The sequence below is a fragment of the Anneissia japonica genome, unplaced genomic scaffold (genome assembly GCF_011630105.1).
Source record: "Anneissia japonica isolate Jap-2015-1 unplaced genomic scaffold, ASM1163010v1 scaffold287833_len2544123_cov190, whole genome shotgun sequence".
NCBI classification, from domain to species: Eukaryota; Metazoa; Echinodermata; class Crinoidea; order Comatulida; family Comatulidae; genus Anneissia; species Anneissia japonica.
In genome coordinates, this window is record NW_022757233.1 from 2,117,028 (window position 1) to 2,136,888 (window position 19,861).

At 31.8% G+C, this 19,861-nt stretch overlaps 1 protein-coding gene across 1 annotated transcript in view; it reads right to left on the reverse strand.

Moving 5' to 3' along the window:
• The window catches only part of LOC117124622, a 62,357-nt gene extending 43,654 nt beyond the window's left edge, over positions 1-18,703 (reverse strand). The window contains exons 1-7 of the mRNA XM_033270918.1: positions 18,668-18,703; positions 16,669-16,785; positions 10,208-10,299; positions 8,789-8,898; positions 7,195-7,337; positions 4,227-4,294; positions 3,059-3,156 (exon numbers count right to left, since the gene is read on the reverse strand). Of these exons, the coding sequence (XP_033126809.1) occupies positions 3,059-3,156; positions 4,227-4,294; positions 7,195-7,337; positions 8,789-8,898; positions 10,208-10,299; positions 16,669-16,785; positions 18,668-18,703 (664 nt within the window). The remainder of the gene's footprint in view (positions 1-3,058; positions 3,157-4,226; positions 4,295-7,194; positions 7,338-8,788; positions 8,899-10,207; positions 10,300-16,668; positions 16,786-18,667) is intronic.
• Positions 18,704-19,861: the final 1,158 nt, after the last annotated feature.

Consider the following 19,861-nt stretch of genomic DNA (forward strand, 5'->3'; position numbering starts at 1 on the left):
TACCCTGGCCTAAAATAGTGCAATATCTTCGTCTAACCTTTCGTATAGTAAAGCTATGCCTAGGCTAGCCCAATATCTCTACCTAGGCTAGGCCTAGGCTAGCCCGATATCTCTAGGCTAGGCCTAGGTCGTCGTCTACTCTGGGCGTAAGGCGGCAAACCTCGAGTTCACTTCACTAGAGCGCGTTTGTCATGCATACAATTGCCGTATTCGATTGGGACTATATGTTGAGTATGTTATCCCGTTGAGTAAAAAACTCAACGATAAATTCCGAGCGTTAACTTCGTTGAGCAGTTTCTGTTGAGCAGAGCACGAAAGTCCCAATCGAATACGGCCGATGATTTCCGATGAATTCTGGAATTTCCCGTTATATTGGCCCTCTATGTCAGATTGTATGGAATAGTTTCATGTGAAGACGTCTGAGACGTAACATCGGGAACATTCCGATTGTATACAGTAACAATGATTCCTAAATTTTATATGTTGAACAAAACTAGATGGGAAATGTCAACAAGTCTGTAGAATGGCGGCCATTTTGAAAAATAAAAAATAAAAAATAAAAAATAAAAAAGGCCACTTCCTCAATTTAAAAAAAAAGCCGGACGTGAAACATGTTTTTTTTTTTACTTGGCTTAATATAATTTGATATAATACTACTGCTTACATTTTCCGGTCATCAAATATCATCCCACCTCTCCCCATCCAACAAATTTGAACAAAGTTCACATTGAAATACTGTAGTCAGCTTATAACGAGAAAATAACAGTGAAATACTTTGCTCAAAGACACAGCAATGTGATCAGAATTACAACATTTCAATAAAGAGCCTAAATCCTATTCTGTCAAACCTAGAACAGAAGAAGCCCTGTTTCTTTTTTTAGGACCCTTGAATGGGCTTCTATTTGAGATGGGTCTCTTTTAGAGATGGGCTTATTTTTAGATTACTTTTGTAACTAAAAAGTGGGTGGGGGCGGGGGGGGCTTCTTTTTAAAATGACTGCTTTAAATTTAAAAATTGCTACTACTATACAACATTTTCCAACTGTTGAATTGAACTTTATTCAATATATTTAAAATTTTAACCATGCTAGCACTATAAAATACTATTGATACTGACATGCAATCATAATCACCTTTGATAACGTTGGTCTGAATGCAAGTACTATCGCGAAAGAAATCCATAATATCTTCATTAGAAGCCTACAGGCTTCTTTTCGAGATAGGCTTTTTCCGCGATTACTTTTGCAAACTGAAAAGGGGGGTTTCTTTTCGAGATGGGATTCTCAAGATTATGCCCATGGGGGTTCTATGCGAGGTTTTACAGTATACTGAATAATTTATTCATTATCTGCAGACGCCATAGCTGGGGGGCTCTCAGTTCGGGATTCTAAAGCGCCATCTGCTACAAATGTAAGTATTGGAAATGTATGTGTATACATACAGTATTTGGTTTTTGTCATAATCTATTCTAAAGGAAATTACTCCACGACATGGATATAGCTTGCAGGCTGAGGGCTCGGAGAATTGGTGGCGCCCAATGCCGTAGCCATACAGTATTTGGTTTTTGTCATAATCTATTCTAAAGGAAATTACTCCACGACATGGATATAGCTTGCAGGCTGAGGGCTCGGAGAATTGGTGGCGCCCAATGCCGTAGCCAAGATTTTTAAACAGTACGGGACAATATCAGGGTGGACCCACTTTTCACTTAATCTGGACCAATTTTCTTAAAGTTTACCCATTTTAAGCTAAATATGAGAAATCTGGACCCATTTTTCAAAAAGTAGACCCATTTTATGCATAAAATTACATATTTTGGTCCCATTTTTAAAAATGTGGACCCATTCTTTGTGGACCCATTAGAAAAATTGTGTGGGACTGTCGGGACTGTCCCAATAGCTGGTTACGGCATTGGTGGCACCAATAGAAGGTGCCCTTTTGAGAACTGTGTATATTATGTTGAGCCATAATGCTCAACATTTCATGATAAAATATTTATGTAAATATCTTAATAATAATTAATAAATAATTAAAGTAAACATAATATGTATTTTGTCAGAGTGCTCTAAATAAACCTCAAACCGAAAAAAAACCAAATAAATAAAAATAGATATTATTTTTGATTATATTCTGAATAAATATCTTGATATGAAATTTCTTAAAATATGTTCTATTAATATCTCTAAAACAAGTCTAACTACTAGAGCTAATCAAAAATTACTTTACTGTAAAAAAAAAAGTTAAATGCCTTCATAACATTTCAAATTCTACTGTAATGATATATATTATTATGAAACTATGTTCTATTTAGTTGCCAGGTTATCATGCAGATTTGAGTCAAATATTCAAGCATAAAAAATTATATCCAATATGCATTATTAATTTTTAATGCCATTAAATATACATCACGTTTGCATCAATGATGTATATTATCTATTGTGTTTTGCATATTAAACATTTGTTAATGTAAAAATATTCTTTATTTCCAAACTATTTTGATATATATTTAATTACTTCTTTCAGTACATTTCTTTATAATTTAAATATTCCAATATTAATAACAAAAAGATTAAAAAAAAAAAAAAAAAAAAATTATGCAAGTATATATTTCTAAAAACACCAATCCCATCATGCATTATGTTTCCTAAGATATCATGTGTGTTTACTGTACTGTATTCATCATTAAATATTATTCATTATTATTATTATAATACATACTTTTAGTACTGAATATTCAGATATTCAAATATTCAGATGAGTATACACACTAGCACACAGTGCTATATACTGTAAGCTTGACCACTACAAGTTCAGGGAAGATTTCCCTTTGTTAGCCACCATCTCATGGTATCGTAATTCTTTGAATACTAAACTTACAATATTCACATACAATGAAATATACACTATATTTTTCACATCTAAAGAAATATATAATGTCTCTTTGGCATCAATTATACAAACACCTACGTTGCCCTGAGGTACAATCAGGTGTTCAAAATAAGACATGACGTAATAACTAGTCTTTGCTATATAGGTTAACAAACGTGATACCAACTCACCTAATGCAGAGATGCAGTTGCCGAGCGTAACCAGCGACTTGTTAATATTCGCACCCTCTGTCAATCGTCCTCTGCTGTAATTCGGGTCGGCTCGTTCACTGAAATAAGAGAAATACATACAAAATATTGTTAAGTATAAGTCAAGGCAAAAAAATATATATATTTGCATTAAATGTGATAGCCATCTTTTGAATAGTAGATGACATTTTTACATGGAAAAACCATGCACTTTATTAAAAGAAATAATTTATGAGAATAAGACGTTGTGTTGACCCTAAACAAAGCTTTGTATAATATCTTCCATCACAAGACCTGAAAACAAAATTATATTTTTGCTAACCTTGTTAAGTATTCCCCCACCTCTCCCCACCCACCAATTTTTTTTTTTCTGAGGAAACATGCTGTGAAACCTCCTGGCAACAAAGTGCCACAATATATATTCACCATGTGTCCTCAGAAAACAAAAGGCTTTGGGACCCCTTGCACAAGCCTGGGGAATTGCTGTTTAGACCTCCTGCATAAGCCTGCTTAAGTATCCCCATAAAGGGTTGTAAGGTTGTGAGAGTTACAGTGAATACTTTAAGTTCCTCTATACAAGCCTAGCACAATACACCCACCATGGGTCCTGAGAATAAAATCCTGGCCAATCCATTGCGTAAGTCTAGCAAACGTATATCCACAATGTATCCTGAACATAAATAGCTATGAAATCCCCTTCACAAGTCTGGCAAAGCATATCAAAAATGGGTTTTGCAAACAAAATTATGTGAGAGTCTTGTACACGCCTAAAAATATTATAACCACAATTGGTCCCTACCAGCTCCAATGCAGATGGTAAAGTTAAATTCCCTCTTAGAAAGAAATTTCTGCAAATCATTTACTATGTCAATCACTGTAAGTTAAATCATCTTTTGATATTTCCTGTAATCGGTCCAAAGGAAGGAAAAGGGATTGTCTATTAAGATCTTGGCACGTGGCGAAGGTTTGCCAGGAAGGCTAAATCTGGCTCTTCATCTACAAAACATTAATGTTCATTCGCAGTAGAGAATTTGAAGCAGGGGCTTATGCTACTAGGAACAGATAGGCATATATAATGTGGGACAGTGCAGTGGTAGTTAGATCAATGGTACTGAGACACTGTCCTTTCTTAAAGTTTACATGACTTTACCTTCCAGCTAAGTCTACCAGGTTGATTTTACTCACTACCTCACTTGGCATGTTGTCTTTCAATGTGGCCTGGAGAGATACAATAAAAAAAAAATTACCATTAAAAATATAAAGGTTGTTTGATTTACAAAGTGCTTATTTTTGTATTAATACAACCTCTATGTGCTGGGAATGAAGGATACAGCCCTTGAGATGGAAAAGTTCTTGACTGCAATGTAGTGAAGTACTGTAACTATAAATATATTAAACCCTCTTACATATACAAATATGCAGTATATTAAAGAAAACTATTAAATAAAAACTCTAATATAAGGCCATGAACATCTATTTTGTTACACAACACATGCAATTATTACCTGTATACAAATGGTACCTTATACAGTAGTTGAATCTGATAAAACACAGGTGTGCATTAAAAGGGGCCGTAGGACCAAACAACCTGAATTTTTGATTTAACAGTGCGAGTGCCAAGTAAATTTATGGTAACAATTTTATGTTGCAAATATTACATACATTGCTCTTACATTGTTCTATGCTCAGTTTTAATGTTACCATTTACAGACATACCACAAAGCGTTTTCTAGCCAAAGACAGTAAGCAGATATTTTTGATGTATACTAAAGTATTATATATTTAGGCATTTTGATTTACTCTATACATCCAGACCTCGGTTGAATATGCATGCTCAGTTTATAATATTCTCTCTAAATGTGATTTCTATTTCTTTAAGCAAATTAAAACTAAAAAAATATTGATCCTCTCACTTTCTTGACAAAATACTCTACTCCATCATCTTCCCATGCAATGGTATCATAATTTGAATTTAGTTTGTTTATTTATTCTATGTTCCACATCCTACAATTAACAATAATCATCCCTATATTCCAGAAACTTACATAACTGCAGCAGAACACCTCCTTTGGGACACCCCTATTAAAGGGACACTTTTTTGGCCATGAAGTGAGGGAAATGCATCTTTTAACACAACATCAAATCCCTATTCAGGGGAAACCCCTATTAAGGGGACATTTTTTTTAGTTCTGAATGTGTCCTCTTTATAGTGGTTGTACTGTACTTCAAAATAGTTTGAGTTTCATGCAATTTTTCAATATCTGTTTAAAACTTTTTATCAAGATTCCATGATTTGTATGTTGATTTTCAATGAATAAATCATTCATTATGTTTGTTTGTTTTTATTTTATGCTCAATCACAGCAACAAATACAACAAAGAGGGAACTAATAGGCAATTAACCAATGATTTACTTAAAACCCATTAATACATCAAATTAAAAACCACAAATTTGGGTATTTGACCTTCATGTTATACTTTCCATTAAAAATGGTAATTAAATATGAATACGTGTTATTATTAATGTCAGTAATTTAAAGTGAACAATAGCCCTCGATGGCTTACAGAACAACTAAACTCCTGCATCTTGTGTCTTGTATCTTGAATCTTGAACGTAAAAAACAATGTTGATCATCCTCTCTTTAGCATAGGTATATGGATCTGGTCAAGGAATTATTTATATAATTTGGCAAATGCCAAATGCAACTTTAAAACACAAAAGCAATTGACAACCCATTCAACTCTGCCTGAAGTCATCTGGATAGATTAGGCTCTGTTTACACTAATGCAAGATATGAATGAAGGCTGGTGCTATTTCACAGACAGTGTGAACATGTTGAGTGTCCACACTAGAGGTAACCTGTGTTGACCTAAAGCTCTGTCCATACTATCAAATATGTGACAAATAAATGTGACATGTCTATATTTGGGTGTAATATGACCTCATCATGCCAATAATCACACATAGCTGTCACATCAAATTCTATAGTGTGGACAGTCTCAAATGACAAAGCACCAAGTTTTAACAATGTGTCAGCTGTCTTTGGTCATTTTTAAAATAGTACAAAACATACATTTTCTGTGACCCTCCTCCCCCACCTCACATATAATAGATCAATATCAATTACATAAACATGAGCGTTATTACAAACACACAGCAAAGTAGTGTACACATTGAAAATACACACAATGTATTGAAAATGTACACAATGAATAAATTAAGTACTGGAAGTTGGCAGAAATGTTTGTCATAAATAAATAATCAATAATATTCAAAAGAATTACATTTGGCACCACATCTTCTAAGATGTATGTACAGTGTAAAGATAGAGTGCTATAAATAGTTTAATATATCAAATTGAATACAAAATTAACTGTTTATTAATTCCAGAAATAGGATACAAACATTATGGGTAATGTACACACAGAAATGTACGTATGAATACATTAAATATGTTGATCCAAAAATCAATATCCTTTAAAAAATATTGTAATGGCTATAAAAGATATAAAGTACATTGCTCCAGCTTTTCTAATTAGTATCAAATAGCATTTTACATAATTTTTTTGTCCACTGTATAATTTTGATAGAAATACAAATAAACCACCTCATTAAAATACTACTGATTATTTTAATCATTGGTTTAGTTTAATTAATTCATTAAAAAGCATGCGGAATATATATATAAAAAAAAGCTAAACAAATCGGAGATTATATTAAATTGTTTACACCAGAGTGATGTTAATTTTGAAGATGGAGTGTTATAAACTACTATACAGTATGTTGATATAAATATAATTTCATATTTATTATTCATACAGGCATTAAAGGATTTAATTTTGTCAACAACCTTTCTAAGAAATACTGTATGTACAGACAGCCAATTACAATTTACATTATTCATAGTCCACTGTTAAATTATAATTAGATGTGTGTTATTAATTAGTTTAGTTCGTTAATTACAACAGTGGTGATTAATTAATTACAAACTTACCTAACAATGATTTAATACTTTATTGCTAGTAACTGTGTTAAGGGTTTAGTTTATGAAATTATTTTTTTTAGAAATGCTCAGAATGCACAAAAAGAAGAATTCTGTTAATTAAAATTGTTTATACCTGAGTGAAGTTAATGGTGAAGATGGCATGTGACCGACTGCTAGCATCATGCATGTGCGTGGCCGCCGTTGTGCGGTTGACGTTCCCTCGCTCTATCAGCTCTCGTACGGATATGTGGTCTCCTACTAGATGTTTAGATAAATCTGAAACAGTGATAAAAATAATTTCAAAATGACCTTTAAAAGTATTATTCATGGGTACCACGATACTGACATCAGAACACTAAAGCTTTATATGACACCCCTTCAATACTGGGCAATGCTTCCTTCTGTCAATAATACTGGAATGCTTACGTCATCTAAGCCACAGTCTCCATAGCTTTTTTACTGACGTATATAAAGATCTAACATAATTTTACATGAACAATGAACAATTAAATATATATCAGGTAAATAATAAATGGGGAGCTAAAAATTAATTAGGTTATCTTACAGTTACAAAAACTGTGTGTTAGTTGTGGTGTTGCTCATACTGTAATAATGGCTACTTGGGCCATGTCACATGGTACAGTGATGTAGCAACATAGTAATGTAATATAAAAATAATAATATTTATGCAATAGCACCTATAAACATATCTCAGAGCAAAAGTAACAGACACATTCTAAAATACCCCATGGAAATAAAGAAAACACTATCAAACAGAGCAGAAAAAAGGCAAGGAACCAAAAGTCATTTTTGACCACCAGTAAACAGAGGTAATAACAAGCTCAAAACATATTAATGCTTAATGGAGTGCAATAAAAGAAAAAAATATCTAATAATAACAACATAGAGATTTCTTAGAATGGTTCTTTCTTCAATGATGTCACAGATAGAACCTCCTTTACAAAGAAATAAGATGGTTCCATAAATGATTGATTGTGGTAGAAAAGCACAATAAATATTATTACATCGCTGATCTCTCAAAAACCAAAATAGATGTATCATTTCTTTTAAAGTGAAACATAGAGACCTTGAATTTAGGATTCTATAAAGATTGATATATTTCAGTAGTTTGATTATGCAAAATATACATACTAACATGGATAAGTGATTAATGCCAAGTTAAAAAAAAAAAACTTGGCACTAACTGCAATTACATCCAGGTATTCACGAAACTGAAAATGTAACTTTTTGTTATCTCCAAATAAAGAGGGGCCATTATTTCAAATGTTTCGACATTCGATAAAGAGAAAAAAATAAAAAATGAAAGAGTAATTTGTTTAAAGTGCTATTATAGGCTATTGGCTAACAAAATAATGGCATGTGGTGATCAGAAAAACAATAAACATGAAAGGAAAAATTATGATATTACATATGCAATTTAAACTCTCTGACTGCTTTTGTTTAAAGTCATATTTTTATAAGATAATATAATACAGTATTAATTTCTACTGACTGTAGTTCATTAAAAAAGATTTGATTCACTTTCATGTAATGTTCACATTGTCTTAATAAGACTTCCACAAAGCATAGCAACAATTGGAATTCAATGTTGTATGAGCATTTTGTTTGTATTGTAACTGAAGTATTTGTTATTTGGACCCCAAGGAAGAACAATATCTCCACGTTGATTGGGTATCGGGAAAAAAGAAAGACATCTAACTACCTACCTTGCACGTAAGGTCCATCTTTCGGGTGTTCCCGCACTTTAAGAGTGTATTGTGAGAGGTCCTCAGGTGCCAACAGATCACGAACCCTTTCATTATAGATCTCAAGATAGCTAAAAAGAATAAAAATAATAATAATGTGTTATAATTAATAACCATTAATATGATGACATCTTGTAATGTAATATAATTACTTGAGCTTCTTCTTGCCTATCAAATGGTGCTTCATTACATGTTTAATGTATATATTTAAAAGTATGTTACATATTTATATTGCAATTTGCTGAAAAATGTAATTGAAGGAAGATTGGAAGGGAAGAGAAGAAGGGGCAGAATAAGAAAGGGATTATTGGATGATTTAGAATTGGTGTGGCTACGCTATAATAAAGAGCAAGGCACAAGGTCACACTGAATGGAGAACTATGAAAACAACCTCGTACAAGGACCCACTGCAATAAGAAAAATACAGATGATTACATTATCATTATTGTATTTTGTATATTTTAAAGGTATTTTGAGCATTATTGTTGAGTGGATCTGCAATCCTGTGTTAATATGCTTGCCTTCTAATTCCAAGATCTTAGATTCTAATGCTACCAAGAGGATATTTTTCCAAAAACAACTCCATTCAAATAATAATAATGATATTTCTTTTGTGTAGAGCACACGAGATATACTGTATGGTATGTTAAAATGGATTGCCACTTATAACAATATAAAATTTACTATTGGCAATCCTTGGCTATTGGCCCTACAATATACAGTATGCCTAAATCAATAAATATAATGTAATTTGCTCATCAAATATAAATTATTGTTTATATGATCTTGTAAAAGTTATTGAGGGCCTCTTTCAATCAGTTTTTGCTTTAAGGACACTGATGTGGATATAGTTTAATGAAAAGTTTAGATCTAAAAGAATTTAAGTATGTCGACTACATTATGAAATTATGTTGAAAATTAAATATTATACAAATATGATAAAATGAAAAGAGAATATAAAAATATAGAGGAAAAGATATCAATATTATGATTCACAAGACCAGCATATTAATTAAAGTAAGTATGCGTGAGATACGTACCAGGATGACCTGACTAATGCCAAGTTTCAAAAGTAACCTGCACTAAAACTTGGCAGGTCAGAATTTAAGACCTGCCAATGCTGTACTTTTTCATGTCCTTGCAAAAGACACGTTATTCTATACACCATCATCCTTCGAATATGACATTATGCTGTTGGTCACAAGCGCATAATGGCATATGTACACAAAAAATAACCCAGTAAGCTATGTTACAATAGTAGAGATTTTACTGCCAAAGTATTGGTATGGCAGGTGCCGCCCTGTGACCACCGTCGGTCCACAGGGTCCTACTTCAGAATTGGAAGAACCATTGACAGTAGATTAAGATGGCTTAACGCACCTGACTTCAATCTGGCAGGTGACATCCTCTGCAAAGTCATCAACACGACTACATAACCCTTCACAAATCCGAGGAATCAGACCAACCTCATCCTTAAAGAAAAGAAAATAATTTAAACAAACTAATAATACATAAAACAAAATTAAGAAATAATTGGTCAGTTGTGACATCATTATTTGACCTCCAATGTAATTTTTACATGGAGTAAATCACTAATTAATGTAACAATCCTTGTAAGTTTGGAATACTGTACAACCATAATTCTTGCTTACTAGATCATCAGAGTTACAGTACAGGACGCAAGACCAGTGAATAAAAACTAGGGGCCAGTTTCGAGCAAAAAAACTCCAACCGTATTCATTCCGTTTATTTCACCGGGTAATCACGCTGAGCACTCAGCGGGTGGTTGACCATTCAATTAAGTTTTAGCTCACGGTAAATATGTGTAACGAAACTACTCCAGAAGTAATTTTCAACTTATCCCATGGTCAACAACCCATTCTTTGTTTACTTGCTACTGCTGCTATAACCATGGAGATATACCTCCTTGCTATAACCAGCCCACGTACACACAGCGCGGCACGGTGGAATGATGATGTAGCTTAATTTATAATGGCTACTTTAAAATCTGTACGTAGCCTAGATTATTCAAGTTTATTTCTCCGAATAATTGTAAATCTACAAATCGATCGCGTAGCTATGCTAATAATTTAAATTTAGTCGTGCATGTGTGAGGAGGCGAAGGAGAGTTGCAACCACGTCTGGGCCGTAACCTACTGAATTTCGCGTTGGAGCTGTGGACAAAACATTTGGATAAATCAATTAAGGTTGATTTATCATTGCCTCCAGCTCCATGGTCATTCCATACATGGTATTCTACCCAGCAATTTGGCAGTCAAAATTGTCGTGGATAATCCAGATGGTAAGGTAATTAGACTAGTGTCCGAGCGGTTTAAGAAAGTGTGTACCGGTGAATTAACTGGTAAATCGCACGGATATTTTTTCATTTGAACGGGCCCTAGGTGAGTTTATGCAGAGAAAATTAGTTATTTATGTTATGTGCATGAACATTTATTCCATAAATAGCATTAATTAAAAGTAATCAAACTGTTCAAGAAATATAAAATATAAACCTTTAGTCATTAATTACAAGTGTATATGTACAATTCAATTCAGTTTATTGATATTCACCAACAATAGTAAAACCTAATATAATGTTTGGAAGTAGATTCAGAAAAATAAAAAAAACATTAATATTAAAGCATATAATAAAAAGATTTCAATCCAAATTTGAATATCTTTATCACATTAACATGAATCAAATATTTGATTAAATATTTGATTATCTTATTTCTTATCTTTTATAACAACATGGATGACAGCTTTAATGAATATCCAACAAATGTCAAGGAGGTTTTTACCAATCATTGCCAAGTCTAAGTGTGTGCCCAGTGTCAACATTTAAAATATGCTCACGCATAAAGTATATATACATTGGACTGACTACTGCCAAAAATTAAAATGATGTTTTATTGTTTTGTTGTATTCTTTACCTGAAATCATCTTTATCATTATCATCCTCATGTATCTCTACATTGTGTAGCAACATTAAATCATGACTATCCACATCATACAGCATATATGCTGTATTAAATATAAATATAATACTTAAAAATAAAATAATTAATTAAATATATTTACAAATAAAATAATTAATACCAAGTTCATAAATGGTATATGAGCTAACTAGAGTTAATGACCAACAAGTCTTAAGATTGAGGAGTATGATTTGGCTTATATTTGGGGAGGGAGGGAGATTATTACATTTAAATGTAAAACAATAAAAGGATGTGAATCCACAAAGCATTATATAAATGTTGTTTTATTACTAATATTATCATCATCATCATAGCAGTAGTTGTATGTTAATACTGTATCTGTCCAACTTGATGTATTACCCCTTACTGTACTATTCAGCTGTTGATAATACAGGCCTGCTTTCCATCTTCACAAGTCAGTTTCTACACACAAGCGTAATTACATGATACTACATAGTAAATATTGTAAGGTCCTTGATTAATGGGTCTAGACATGATATAGTGGACTTGTGCTAAAACAGTACAGTCTGCATCTGCCATGCATTGCAACATATGAATCTCCAACGTTGTAAAGTAGTAAATGTTGCGATACATGATTCTTATTCTAATAACCAGTATGTATTAACCATACAAGGAATTTAAAGGCAAGCTAATCATCTCATTGATTCATGTAGGCCTATATTCTTCGGGCAATGTATAAGTAATCAACAAAAAAAAAAAAATTAGATGTTTATTACCACACTCACCTTCAACATTATTATCACAACTAAATTAAAAGATAGTGTACTGTAACTTTAGTATTAATAGACACCTCAATGATACTAACAAATTAATCATAACACATAATAAAATGTTGATAAAATGATATTTACCATTTCAACACAAAATTTAATGACAAAAAAAGGTTGACATTTTTGGTTCATCATGGATGCATTTTTAAGAAAATCCATGGACCCGGAACATCAACCTTTTTTGTCATCAAATTTTGTGTTGAAAATATCATAATGTATTACAATAATATTGAAAAAATTTAGGCCTATAATAACCAATAAGATTGGAACCCAAGAAGACACTCCTCCAACTATTAAGCCAAGATGAGACTTTTTTTATAAGTTGTTTCACGAACTTATATTTTTAAAGATCGTCAGAGAAGAGAATATGATTTTTAAAAAATAACATTTTTTAAATGTTTTCTTATTTAGCCAATAGTTTTGCCAAAAACATCCAGATGGAGGAAAGAAAAAAAAATTACTATTAGTAAAAGTAAACAATGTAGTGATGGGATGGTTAAATGCTTTAAATTCATGTAATTAGGAAGAAATATCTTATTTTTGGAGATCTCAAATGCAGCGGTGGCCTAACAAGATGTTTGTCTCTTTACAAACAACTTCTCTGCTCCTGGCCTTCTTCCAATTTTTGTACTTTTGTATTGGCAATTTTGTATTTTCAAGTGCCTTTGGAAGAAAATAATGTTTTGTTGAATTGAATTGAATAAAAAAAGGAATTTTTTTAATTCCCAATTTTCTGTGGCAGCGGGTGCGCTGATTAACCAAAAACAAAATGTTATTTTTATTCGAAATCATCATTATTGGCGGGTGGCGGGGTTCTCTAAAGAATAAGTTAAAAAAGTCTTGCCTAAAAGGACAAGCTGGTAAAGTGGATTTTCCAATTACTGTAGGACACATTCTCAGAGGTTTTGCATAGCACTGGTGAGGCATTATATAATAAGGCCATGTAAAATAAAATAATTGGTTAGCATAACCTCCCTACCATCAAAAAGGCCACCGACCCGATTTTTTTTTTTTTTTTTTTACAATACACTCACAAACTCAATTTAATATAGGTTTGTTTACCACCCATCCGCACACTAGCCAGTCCACTTGCAGTTCTATGCTCTACTGTTGTTCTATAGGCCTATACTGTAGCCACATATGGTATCCATGATGCCTGTTGTGTTGAGGAGTGAATTGTGCATGATAATACATAGAGATAATTGTATTATGACGCCGTTATTCATAGGTAAAGTTTCTGCTTGCTATAGATGCTTGTATGTAATTTTGGTCTCTGTTGTTTTATTCTTCTTTTTTTGCTGTTTTTCCTTGCGAAACTCTTTTTTCATGTTCGATGCAAAAAAAAAAACAAAAAAAAAAAAACCCCCCTCCCTACCATGAAAATTGATAACATAAGGATGCTAACCAATTGTTTTATTTTACATGGCCTAAGTATGCAATGAATAACACAATTTTTGAAAATAAAATATTAATTTATTTGTCCTACTGCATTTCAAATTCAAATTGGAAATTTTGGCAGGGACACTGGGGACTTACGGAAGCTACAATGCAGCATTAGCAAAGACAGGTAACGGATACATTCATCATAGTAAAATGTATTAATCCCTTCACACCTAACTCTCACATGAGGATTATTGGAGGAACTGAGCAATTGGATGTCAATTAAAAAACTTAATACACTAGCTGGATTCCTGATGATGACATAATAATTGTTGAAATATTGAATCCCGACACGATGGCGTGCATTTCGATATTTGGAGTATGTTTTAGGCTATACTATCTTATCTGGGATAAATCAGTGGACCTTTCGGTTTCTAGCTAGATTAGAACCAGAGTATTACGAAAGGGAAGCACGAATATTAACTCTAGTCTTAGCCAAATGCTTTAAGCTTTTCTAACAATGAAATAATATTATTAAATCATATTATAATTAAACACAGTAGTATATCTTGCACAGTCTGACAGCCATTAATCATAATTATTATAATCATTTAGTGTTTCTAGAACATTAAAAATCAAACAAACTTTATTCATAATTCAGTTTAATGTGACAGGCTTTCTTTTTGTATATCTCATTAAATAATATTTTGTTCAGTATCATAAAATACAGTACAATAATCATCCTACCTGGATGACTTGTAACATTCACAAGTGAATCAATAACATCTAACATAAAATGATTATCATTGTTTAATATAATAATCTTTATTATCACAACTACTGTACCAGTACAATATGCTTACTGTCAGGTTAGTGAATTAACAAGATTCATGAGATTAAGACTTGTAGGATATATAATTGGCTTAATATGTGTTGGGAATGTTATCATTATTGTAAGTAACCTGTCACCAAGAGTATCAAATTCATAAACATTACTCACTTTCACTACTACTTGTAGTAAACATTTTGGTTTTGTTATTGTAAAATTAATAAATCTTTAAGTGGTTCAATTTGGCTGCCTACACAAATTATGCTAATGAGTTGCTAATACGTGATATAATTTTAATTATAGTGGGTGCAGTATATAAAATATATATGGATTATATAGTAATCATTATCACTTATGTTTATCATTATAAATATAATAGCTATTATAAATGAATGAATGATTGAATGAACCAAAGCATGATAGTTAAAAATCTTGTTACTGAATGTTCAATCATTCAGTTTGGCTATCTGCATAAATTATGTTAATGACCTTATCTATGGATATGATATAACTTTAATTAGAGTTGATGTAAACAATAAATTATATCATTTTTTATCATTATCAATTATGTTAATTATAATTACATGATTTGAAATGAATCAATGTATGAACAAAGGCATGAAGGTTTAAGACCTTCTTTTTAAATGTATCCCTGGACAAAGCACTTTATCTGCTTTGTCTCTCACTCAGCCCAGGGGTATCATGGGAGCCTGATAGAATTCAAACATTCTAAATGTAATGTGTATTAAAACTGGCACACACACATTGCTAAGAACGCAATACTCCTCAGGGAACAGAGATGGTTGCATGCTTCTGCCTGAATATTAATGTACAGGTATCCAAATACCAGGCTACCCTGTACTATTGATTTAGGAGATAGCACAAATTCTTTATATGTGTTTTTAGAGAAAAACACAATACTGTAATGTATTGTATATTACATAAAAGTTGTGTTTACATGTCATTAGCACCGCTTTATTTTTAGCATTAATACTTGTATTATTGAAAATTTAAGTTATTTTAATATTTTACAGATCAAAATATTCATAAGTACATTAAAATATAATTTGGTTAATAAACATTAGAATGCATATTAAAAGTCTTGTAAAAAATATCAAAAATACACATATTAATGCTAAAACTAAATTGGTACTAATGACATTATTCTCTATAAATACTATTTATAATTTGTTTATTAAAATTTTAAGTTATTTTAATATTTTATATAGATTAAAAGTACATTAAATTATAATTTGGTTAATAAACATTAGAATGCATAAAAGTCTTGTAAAGTATCAAAATTATTCATAGATAATATAATCTATTTAATTATAAAGGCTTTATACCTTTATTAATTAGGTTTATTATGTGAAAGTACGGAGCAATAAAAAGTTGGAATTTCACCTAAAGAGGAAAAAAAATAGCTTTATTATGATTTTGAGGTTTTGTGATTTGATGTAATTTAATGTTTTAAAGTACAGGTGGGCAAAATTGCGGCCTGACAGTGATTTTTTTGCGTAAAGTGTGTTACCACAATGGAATGTCAATCAAAACTAAACAACTGACCAATCAGAACCGAGCCAGCAACAGGCGCATTTTCTACAAACTCTTCTGATGTCTCACAAATGCACATGTATGTTTCAATACTGTTGTTTTATGGGACCTTATCAACAATATCCAAGGGGCGGGGCTTAGCGGTAAGGTGCACTCAGTTCACCGATGGTTTATGTCACCTTTGTTAAGGTAAAGGATTTGTTAATGATCAAAATCAGATCACATCAAATTTATTTCAATTTGCAACATGGACAACACAGTACATTATTCAATATAGTAATATATATTGCAATGATCACGACTGCATACCTTGCATCCCATCATGGTATACGTTTTGCCGGAGCCTGTCTGTCCGTAGGCAAACAGACAGGCATTGTAACCAGCAAACGATGCATCTAGGATCTCGGTACCAAGGTCTTGATAAACCTGAAAAACACAATAATAAGAGATATTATTATTTCTTTAATATTTTTTTTTTACAATTAAATGGATTTTATTTCTTAATAATTTTTTAAAAATTGTTTTTATAAAGCAGTGTCCACAGTGCTTAACTTCAATATCATACATCAAAGCATTCAACAAACACAAATAGTCCTATAAATTTTTTTTTTAATCAGAAAAATTACAAGGAAAAAGAACAACTTAAAAGAACATCAGGATATGTACATAAGACAATGTAATTCAGTTCAGGTCATCCAGACAGCAAGTCAATAAGACATTTCTCTCTAATGCATTAGAGACAGACTGTACCCCCAAAAGCTATTAAGAATATAAAAGATGTAATTTATGTGTTGTTTTAACTGGGTTATTTGACAATAGGTTTTTATGGGGGTGAAGAGGAAGTTCAATCCAAGAGATAGGTACCAGCTTAGAAAAAGATTGGTCTTTTGCAACAATTTTAGTGAGGGGTACGGTACATTAACAACGTGTAATTTCATAGTTGAAAATAAAACATTTAAATAGCTATAAAGTAAAACTGCTACAACTGGCTAAATAATGATGATCGAGTAATAAAAATTAAAGCATCTATCTAGGTATTTTCTAACACGAATTATTCAGTAGATCATCAAAAACCATATTCCAATGAAAAACATGCAGAATGTTAAAGAATGCCATGAGTCTATCAATACTATAGACAGAACACTAAAAATAATTAATGAATCGTAAGAAAAAAAACTGTATATTTTCTCTTTGAAAATGTTCATTTGAATGCATTACAATACTGAAAAAAATTTGTTCGGAATTAAACAAATGGACGTAATTAAGTAAAACTATATAATGCTACATAAGGATCAGCGAGTATACTGCATACAATACAGTATACTGTACATTTAGTTCAACCACGGAGGAATTAGTTCTAAACAATTTTCTCCATGGTCCAAAAAACTCATGCATACACTTTATTCATTAGGCACATTGCACAAGAGCTAATCAGTATATTTTACACAACCTCATTTCTTCAATAATTTGTTCAATCTATAACATACGTTATTGTCATTAGTTAATCAACACGAAGTCACACATTAACTTCTCCACCGTTTAAAAATCAACCTACAGTAATTTAAAAATTACTGTATCACTGAATACCTATTTAATTATGATTCTGAAGTATTACTGGACAAGCCAGAGATGCATTATCTGGTAAATACTGTATCTCTGTGGTTACTTTATGTAAAATCAGTGTTAACTTATTCATCAACAATAAGGAGTCGTTCACAATTATCAACATTTTCACAAGTCTACAAACAGTATTCTAGGGCGGAGGGGGTAGACAAATTTGTACACTTTTACATCATAAAAATGTTGATTTAAAATAACATACATTATTTAAATTAATAGACTTTTATGACCAATTATAATGCAACCATGGATATATACATTTTTAAGTAACCAAGTACAGTACTTTAAAAGTTGATTTTACAAAAAAAGAAAGAGAATAGTTTTACAAAATCAACATTTTGTAATGTACATTTTTAGAAGAGAGGGAGGGGGTACCGAAAAAAAGTACTTGTTTGTACAATTGTGAAAACGTTGATAATTGCGATTAATTCCTAAATTAAATAAATATTATTAAATATACTGGGTGAATTGAGTGGAAGAGCGCTTAAGGCAAGGGCGTCACTTTGCTAGCTACAACCTTAACATCGGCACTGGTTTCGGCTGCTGCTTTCCCAGGGTTCAGTTGGTAGTAACCAAGTCTTCTCAGATAAAGAATTTAAAAAGGTCCAGTGTACACAACATGCGGTTCATGTATAGTACTGTACACTTTAAAGAACCCATTGAATCTTTGTGAAGAGTAGGGGATTACCTTGTTCATTTCAGTTCGTCTTGGTAAAGTAGTCATGGAGAACGCCAATACGCAATCCAGCACACAGTGACGCTGGAGCCATGGGTTATTCTCCTAGCCTTCATAACTTACCATTGCCCAAAGTATAAGCATACTTGAAAGAGTACATTAGACACAAATTCTCTTTGTGCGCGGTAATGATTGTGACTAAGAAAGTACCGCATTATGTGAAACCTTTCACACAAAATTCTAAAAACATATTAATATTGATTTACAGTGTGTTGTAACATACTGTAGACTCCCACTCTACAATAACAACTTACAGTATCATTACAGTACTTATGGCGTCAGCTAAGATCAATCACATATAATTGAATTTTTACTTTGTATCTTAAAAATCAATAAAATGTATACAATAGCTACAGAATAGGGTAATGAAAAATTATTTATAATAATTGTTAATCCGATTACTATTTAGATTTATGTCAAACAGTTGTGCAAAATGCAAAATGCTTATGTAATAAGTAAAGCTGTGACTTGGAGGGTAGGGTGCCTGCCTTCCAAATTTAGGATGCTGAGATCGAATCCTGTAATTTCTTTTTCATGTCTAAAAAAATAACTCATTCCAGTTCAGTAACAAGTATTCTATTATTATTTAAAAAAAAACAATAAAGATAAAGATAATTGGAAAGCAATCAAACTATAAAATGTAACAAATTAAACAAAATTAGTAATAATTGGTTAATAAACAAATATACTAACAGAATAAATATAAAAAGAAAAAAATATAATTTTATACAGATGTGAGTTTACATTTTTGCTCAACACAGTCAGAAAAATACATCTTTTTTCAAATAAAACAAATAAATTAAACCAAATCTAGCAGTTAAACAACTTAGTAATTCAAGCTTGCTAAACCTCTTTAAAAGGACTAAATAACTAACTAAATAAATTTGACACTCTAAAGTGCTATTAAATAATTGTTTTTAAATAAATATAGGTCGGAATACTTGTTTATTAAAGTACAGTACCCATATGTATGACCATGGTGGGACTTTATATAGGTTGGAGTTTTATCAATATGGGAGAAGCAGAGTGGAACAAATATGAAATTCCACTAAAGAAATTGAGCAGAATTGATTGGTCAAAAAAAACAAGGTGGCTTCTGGGATGTGCTGTACATCTTACTGGCAATATGCCAATGACATGCTGTTT